The sequence below is a fragment of the Rhinichthys klamathensis genome, unplaced genomic scaffold (assembly GCF_029890125.1).
Source record: "Rhinichthys klamathensis goyatoka isolate OS25496 unplaced genomic scaffold, OSU_Roscu_1.1 h1tg000114l_1, whole genome shotgun sequence".
Classification (NCBI taxonomy): domain Eukaryota; kingdom Metazoa; phylum Chordata; class Actinopteri; order Cypriniformes; family Leuciscidae; genus Rhinichthys; species Rhinichthys klamathensis.
The window spans coordinates 4391014-4399655 of NW_026606651.1; the positions used below are offsets into that span (position 1 = coordinate 4391014).

An 8642-nucleotide genomic window follows, 5' to 3' on the forward strand; every position below is an offset into this window, starting at 1 on the left:
AGAATGATTTCTGAAGGATCATGTGACACTGAAGACTGGAGTAATGATGCTGAAAATCAGCTTTGATCACAGGAATAAATTATTATTGAGATAGAAAAAAGTTCTTTTAAAATGTAAAAATATTTCACAATATTGTTTTTATTGTATTTTTCATCCAATAAATGCAGTCTTGGTGAGCAGAAGAGACTTCTTTTTAAAAGCATTAAAAAAAATCTACTTTTGAGCAGTAGCGTATTATCAGTCTAGCAGAGCTAAAATAGAAGCAGACGTGAGGCAAAGGTCAGAGATCAAACCATGGGGCCGAGGCCTTTATTTCCAATGATAGACACACAAGATGCAAGGCAGTCACTTTTGCTTTCGAGCTTTCTTCGCGGCCCTCTGAGCAGGAGTGGGGCAGAGGTCATCGGTGACGGGGCGGGACGCTCTCCTTCAGCTGGCGGACGGGGCAGGGGGAGGGGGGTTGGGGGCGGGATTGGGCGCAGGTTTGGGGTTAGGATTGGGATTGGGGATGGGGTTGGGTTTGGGTTTGGGAGCCGGGTCGGGGATGGGGAAGCAGCCCCGTTTGTGCCACTGCATGTCACGTACGCGCCGGATGGACTGCAGCTGTGGTTCTGTGGCTCCCCATTCGTTCCAGTGTTTGTAGTCACCGTGTTCAAACACGAACTGCCGGCCGCGGTAGCCAGGGTACATGTAGCCCACCCACCTGAGAAAACAGATCGCAGTGATACTTGAGTTTGACAACCAATATGGGATCTGATCCAGTCAGTGCAATACCAGAAAAAGGTCACTATAGCAATTCAGTAGCAAAAATATATCTTGAGGAAATACACTCTTAAAAAGAACGGTTCCAAAAGCAAGTTTTGCACAGTGATGGCACGGATGAACCATTTTTGGTCCCCCAAAGAACCTTTCAGGCAACAGTTCTTAAAATAACCACTTTTTTCTTTGGCACTGTTTACATCTGGTATTAAAATGTGTTTTGGTCGATCGGATCACAAGTGGACGACGCTACATACAGGAGTAAACGGGTCTAAAGCGCTTTGAGCTTGTCCACTTTCACCCTCTTCCAGAGGTAGCTGAAAACACATTCGACCGGATTGCTTTCGTAGTATAAACGCTCATGTGGTCGAGTGTGTTCAAACAGACACATAATACCGTCTACTGAACTATGAGTTACATTATGGGAAGAGCTCTAGCCAGACGGGATTTAAACTTTGTCGGCTGAAGACACAAGTTGGGTTTGAAGATGAAAAACATACCAAGCACAATGTTCTCTCACCATTCCTGATTTCTAACACACACTCACAGCGTTCGGCTGGTCTTGTGGCTGTCAGAGCAGAAACTAAACCTGATGTTCTCCGTGTGTTTTTCCGTCGTCTCTGGTCGCGTTCATATGTAAATTCAGCTTATTTTGTCCATTAGATCGAAAGATCCGAAAAACCCCATACATTTACCCGCTCACAGACCCTCCCCTCGAAGAAATCAGGACAGAAGTGTTTGAAAGTGGACAAAAGAGACGGATTAAAACACAGACTTAAGTTGTCTGTGGATTGTGGGGAACACACACACTATAATTCACACTTTTTTTGTGGAAACCGTGATAGTTTTTTTTTCAGGATTATTTGATGATAAAAAGAACAGCATTTTTTTGTAACATTATAATATAAACTGTCACTTTTGATCAATCTAATGCATTCTCACAGATTAAAAGTTTTAATTTTCCGAATACACAAATCAAAGATCAAGACCATCTTGTAAAATGAAGGGTTCATAAGTTAACAACTCACGTTCCATTGACAACTTTCGCACTGGCCACACGGTCCTGGAAGCCATGAACCCACAGGCTGGGAATATCATCATCCACGATTTCCATCTTTCTGCCGGCAAAGCTGCTGTTCTCAAACAGATATAGCTTGTGGTCGGCGCTGTCCTGGTAATAGACCACAAACACAAGACTCAGTGAAGCGTGACAGAAGCTCAGATCTTTAGGAGTGTGTGTATGTGAGTGTGAACGTGTCTCCCAACACTCTCAGAGGTCTGATTGACAGTAGCTAAGATCTTTAGGAGTGTGTGTGTGTGAGTGTGAACGTGTCTCTCACCACTCTCAGAGGTCTGATGGACAGTAGCTCAGATCTTTAGGAGTGTGTGTGTGTGAGTGTGAACGTGTCTCCCACCACTCTCAGAGGTCTGATGGACAGGAGACAGTAGCTCAGATCTTTAGGAGTGTGTGTGTGTGTGAGTGTGAACGTGTCTCCCACCACTCTCAGAGGTCTGATGGACAGGAGACAGTAGCTCAGATCTTTAGGAGTGTGTGTGTGAGTGTGAACGTGTCTCCCACCACTCTCGTGGGTCTGATGGACAGGAGACAGTAGCTCAGATCTTTAGGAGTGTGTGTGTGTGAGTGTGAACGTGTCTCTCACCACTCTCAGGGGTCTGATGGACAGGAGACAGTAGCTCAGATCTTTAGGAGTGTGTGTGTGTGAGTGTGAACGTGTCTCCCACCACTCTCAGGGGTCTGATGGACAGGAGACAGTAGCTCAGATCTTTAGGAGTGTGTGTGTGTGAGTGTGAACGTGTCTCCCACCACTCTCGTGGGTCTGATGGACAGGAGACAGTAGCTCAGATCTTTAGGAGTGTGTGTATGTGAGTGTGAACGTGTCTCCCACCACTCTCAGAGGTCTGATGGACAGGAGACAGTAGCTCAGATCTTTAGGAGTGTGTGTGTGTGAGTGTGAACGTGTCTAACCACTCTCAGGGGTCTGATGGACAGGAGACAGTAGCTCAGATCTTTAGGAGTGTGTGTGTGTGAGTGTGAACGTGTCTCCCACCACTCTCAGAGGTCTGATGGACAGGAGACAGTAGCTCAGATCTTTAGGAGTGTGTGTATGTGAGTGTGAACGTGTCTCCCACCACTCTCAGAGGTCTGATGGACAGGAGACAGTAGCTCAGATCTTTAGGAGTGTGTGTGTGTGAGTGTGAACGTGTCTCCCACCACTCTCAGAGGTCTGATGGACAGGAGACAGTAGCTCAGATCTTTAGGAGTGTGTGTATGTGAGTGTGAACGTGTCTCCCACCACTCTCAGAGGTCTGATGGACAGGAGACAGTAGCTCAGATCTTTAGGAGTGTGTGTGTGTGAGTGTGAACGTGTCTCCCACCACTCTCGTGGGTCTGATGGACAGGAGACAGTAGCTCAGATCTTTAGGAGTGTGTGTGTGTGAGTGTGAACGTGTCTCTCACCACTCTCAGAGGTCTGATGGACAGTAGCTCAGATCTTTAGGAGTGTGTGTGTGTGAGTGTGAACGTGTCTCCCACCACTCTCAGAGGTCTGATGGACAGGAGACAGTAGCTCAGATCTTTAGGAGTGTGTGTATGTGAGTGTGAACGTGTCTCCCACCACTCTCAGAGGTCTGATGGACAGGAGACAGTAGCTCAGATCTTTAGGAGTGTGTGTGTGTGAGTGTGAACGTGTCTCCCACCACTCTCGTGGGTCTGATGGACAGGAGACAGTAGCTCAGATCTTTAGGAGTGTGTGTGTGTGAGTGTGAACGTGTCTCTCACCACTCTCAGAGGTCTGATGGACAGTAGCTCAGATCTTTAGGAGTGTGTGTGTGTGAGTGTGAACGTGTCTCCCACCACTCTCAGAGGTCTGATGGACAGGAGACAGTAGCTCAGATCTTTAGGAGTGTGTGTGTGTGAGTGTGAACGTGTCTCCCACCACTCTCGTGGGTCTGATGGACAGGAGACAGTAGCTCAGATCTTTAGGAGTGTGTGTGTGTGAGTGTGAACGTGTCTCCCACCACTCTCAGGGGTCTGATGGACAGGAGACAGTAGCTCAGATCTTTAGGAGTGTGTGTGTGTGTGAGTGTGAACGTGTCTCTCACCACTCTCGTGGGTCTGATGGACAGGAGACAGTAGCTCAGATCTTTAGGAGTGTGTGTGTGTGTGTGTGTGAGTGTGAACGTGTCTCCCACCACTCTCGTGGGTCTGATGGACAGGAGACAGTAGCTCAGATCTTTAGGAGTGTGTGTGTGTGTGTGTGTGAGTGTGAACGTGTCTCTCACCACTCTCGTGGGTCTGATGGACAGGAGACAGTAGCTCAGATCTTTAGGAGTGTGTGTGTGTGTGTGTGTGAGTGTGAACGTGTCTCCCACCACTCTCAGGGGTCTGATGGACAGGAGACAGTAGCTCAGATCTTTAGGAGTGTGTGTATGTGAACGTGAACGTGTCTCTCACCACTCTCAGGGGTCTGATGGACAGTAGCTCAGATCTTTAGGAGTGTGTGTGTGTGTGTGTGTGTGTGTGTGTGAGTGTGAACATGTCTCTCACCACTCTCAGAGGTCTGATGGACAGGAGACAGTAGCTCCTCTGGCTGTTGGTCCAGGTGGTCCAGCGAGGATATTCTCCTTTCTCCAAAACAAACTGCTCTCCCAGAAAGCCTTTCTGCTCAAAGGCGACCCATCTATGACAAGAACACATTCACAGACAAGCTATCATGATGGATAAATGGACAATTCCTATTGATTAAAGCGGGGGTTCCCAAACTTTTTTGTCAGCCGAACCCGTTTGACCTAAAATAAAGTAGAATATAAAAGTGAATATTTAACAACACATTTGCATGTTCACAATTTTCTAATCACATGACATGCAAGTAAACCAGTGTTATATTAGTATCATTGATATACTATATATTTTGAATTAGATATTATTTTAAAATTTTCTGCTTTAATTTTAATTGTAGTTAAAGTCTTAGTAATTTTGTTGTGTGTTGTATGTCTAGACTCTAGAGTATAGTTTTTATTCTGTTTTAGTTTTTTCACTGCTAAAAATGAAAATTTTGTCTTGTTTTCACTGCAAATATCTAAACATTCTTAAACCAACATTTACATGAGAAGGAAAAATGACTTGAGATATTAAGTCTTGTTTTCTGAAAAAAGAATCAAAGTTAAGTGAGATTTTGAAAACAAGAAACAAATATGGGGTCAAAAATGTAAACTTAATTCAAAGGGGAAACAGGATTATTTTTCTGACCCCATTACCATTTATTTTTTATCCTGTTTTAAGCATAAACCAACTTAATTTTGATGCATTTTTCATTAAACAAGACAAGTCATTTTGCTACTCATGTAAATGTATTTTGATTTAAGAATGTTTAGATATGTATACTGGGAAACACAACAAAAAATTATTTTTGCAATGTTAGTTGTAACTAAATGAAAATGAGAAGTATTGCTTTGGAAACTGGCTGAAATAAAATAATTTTAAGTTTTTTTTTTACATTTTATTTTTCAAGTAATGAAAATGTTTTTAGTTTAGTTAACAATAATAACCCAGAGGTAGACAAATAAAACATATATAATTATAACAGTGGTAATGTAATGTAATATTAACAGAACAATAACTATATATTACATTGAGCGTTTGTTCTGTAAACTGTCAATTTAGGTAAATTAATTTATGACAATTCATTTTGTGATTCCAGAATTGTAAGGAACTGTATGTTCTTAAGCAAAAACAACAGTAATAGCAAAAAATATGCTTTCACTTCACACCTTTAGATTGTTTTAACTTATTATTTATAATATTAATATAAATTATATTAATATAATTATCTATTTTATATTTAAATGATTTGAATTTTATATTTGAATTAAAACATAACAATGATATTTTAAGTCATCCTGCAGCTTGCATGAGAAGCACTGATATAAATCGTTTATTTGAGTCGTATGATATAATCATACCTTCTGAATCCATATATGCTATCATTTGCAAGCACAACAGACTGAAACTTGTGAACGTGTGCTGTGCACTGAAAACCCTCTCTTCCACATTTTGAATATTTGGATATATTTACACCTTTGCTTTGAAGAACCTTGTAAAAATTCTTCACATGTTCTTTTGGTGACCTGTACCTTTAAGAATCAAAGCGGTGGACTAGAGGTTAGACCAGGGCTAGGGCTTCAAGATCCACTTTCCCTGATCAAACTCACCTGACTGGAGCTTTCTAGCAATCCGGAGACCTGGATGAGCTTGTTCATGTGAGTTTGATCAGGGAAAGTGGATCTGTGGAGCCAGAGTTGCCCAGACAGACAATAGAGAAGATGTACTGTACTCACGGGCAAGACTCAACTATGATTGATCCAACTTTTTCCAAGTTCTTCTCAATCAAGTCCTTGCATTCTGCTGACAGCTCGACCTTTTTCCCTCGGAAGTTCTCAAATTCATACAGTGAGACCTGTTAAGATAATTCAATACATTTTAAGTCATAAACTGTTTGGGTTTCAGCATTTACATGTAAAACCATTTATACAAATTGTCACAATCATTTCAATAAAGAAATGGGTTCTTTTCTTGTTTCATGAATGAGGCCATTTTGCCGGGTTTTTTTTTAATATATATATATATAGCCTCAGTTCAATATTTTAGATTATACGGCTGAGCAATAGATCACGGATCTGATCAAATCCTAAATATTTGCACCATTACAGGGAAGATCTTCATAAAACAGACATTGCTGCATTAGATCGCTAACACTTTACGATCAGGTTCCATTTGTTAACAGGTAACACAACATTAGCCTATAATACTGTAAAAATTGTATTGCTCATTGTTAGTTAATGTTAGTTAAAGCATTTACGTTAACTAATGGAACAGGTACAGTTTTCGTAGGGGAAACAACTCACAAATGAGATCTCTTTAACATCTCAATTGTTTCTCCTATAGGCAGCAATGAGATCAAATATAAACCAAACAGAGACGTTTGCTTAAGTGTCCAGCTTCTCAGAACTTCTCACATGTAATCTCACATGTCTCCTCTACCGTGTCAGAAGAGATCTCAATAATGTCCCAAATTATTGCTACACCATCAAAAGTTAGAGATCTCAGTGTAAACTCAAATATTTCTCATCAAATGTGAAGATATGTGAGATGCTCCACATTCATTTATAGCTCAATAATGTGTGAAAGTTGATACTGTACACATAAGATATAAAAGAGCAATTTCTGAGCAAAATATCCTCTGTGAATATTAACGGTATAAATGTGTATATTTGGACCTTGTAAACTGCTCCTGCTCCTCCTTGGCTCTTCCCAGCAACTTGCTGATCTGGGAGTCCCTGCTGATCCGACATCTCTCTGTCTGTCAAACACAAAAACACGGAGACGAGAAACAGCAAGTAAATCAAACCAGATGTTATATAGAGAAAATATATGAGATTAGATCTTCAGTGGGCAGATAGTTGGACACTACATGAATGGCATTGGATAATATCGAAACAAAATATCAAAACGAGTGGCATTTATTTTGAAGAAAGATGCATAAGCATTCTATTAATGCAAAAAAAAAAAAAATCTAATTCATAAGAACAATAATTTTTATAAACCACAATTCATATTGCCCAACATTAATTAGGTTAACATTTTTCTCGCAATTAACACAGCTGAGGTTTAACAAACATTGAAAAATAAATGACTGAAAAATATCCAAAAGGAACACGATTAAACACCGATAATTATGTTCATTGCACGCATTTGTTTGCAAAAGTGTTCTTAACAAAACAAAACTAAGATGATAAAACATCAAAAGTGGCATTTTGTTTTACAAAGAGGTGCAAGCTGAGGTTTAACAAACATTGAAAAATGACTGAAAAAAAATCCAAAAGGAATGCAATTCAACACAGATGATTATGTTCATTGCACGGATGTTTGCAAAACAAAACAAAACAGACAAAAAAATGTAAAAATAAAACAAAACAAAACCATCAAAAGATCATAAAACATCACAAACATGTGCCATTTATTTTGAAGAAAGATGCTTTTAATGCAAAAAAAAAGATGCGTGTTAGGTTTTATGAAACTATATATCTAGTGTTGAAAATTAAGTCAAAAAGGATTTTGGACACTTTCTTGTTTTAGCAATAAAAGTTCAAGAAGATCAAGAAGACCACATCCCTGTTTCTCATAAAGAAAAATCTATAAATCGTGCTCTCTGAAAAAAATAGTTGTCTCCTCTTTTATGCCAATTTCTATAATAAATTCTAGGACAATTCATTAGATATTCAAACAATAAACCTAAGACAGATTTTATGACAATAATAGATACATATGAAAAGTAAGACTTAAAATGCATCTTTACCTGTTTCTCCTGTCCGTGACCTTCAGCGGTTCTTCTCACCCCTCCACTCTCTCTCTGTGTGTGTGAGTGTGAGTGTGTGTGGAGGTGAGGGTGTGTCGGGTGAGTGGAGGGGACCCGGGGGGTATTTATGGTTTAATTCCGTCCACAGCAGCAGAAATGGGTTGGCTGTGGATTGCTGTTGATGCAGCAAGTCTGTCGTTCTCATTTGTGTCCGTCAGACTGCCTCTCAATGGGCCGAGAGTTGGCAGGAGTTGCCCACAGCACCAGCCTGCTCTGCTGCCAGCGTGGGTACAGCGGGCACCCACAGGGAGCGAGCCAAGAGGATTCAGACAGGATCAGCTGCTGTCATCACAACCCTGCTCAGTGTCCCTCTCTCTCTCTCTCTCTCTCTCTCTCCGCCTCTGTTTGCCCAAGAAAAGCATGTGTGGAAGACTATCCCCCGGTTTCACAGACAAGGTTTAAGTCTAAAATGCATGTTTGAGCTGTTTTAACTAAAAGCAACTTGCA

At 41.0% G+C, this 8642-nt stretch overlaps 1 protein-coding gene across 1 annotated transcript; it reads right to left on the reverse strand.

Annotated features, from left to right (window-relative positions):
* Positions 1-280: 280 nt before the first annotated feature.
* Positions 281-8236, reverse strand: crybb3 (crystallin, beta B3). Its single transcript, XM_056254674.1, has 6 exons — positions 8136-8236; positions 7057-7139; positions 6118-6236; positions 4328-4460; positions 1788-1930; positions 281-703 (listed from the first exon to the last, which is right to left on the reverse strand). The coding sequence occupies exons 2-6, from the start codon at positions 7129-7131 to the stop codon at positions 430-432; spliced, it is 744 nt and encodes a 247-aa protein (XP_056110649.1). The 5' UTR covers positions 7132-7139; positions 8136-8236; the 3' UTR covers positions 281-429.
* Positions 8237-8642: the final 406 nt, after the last annotated feature.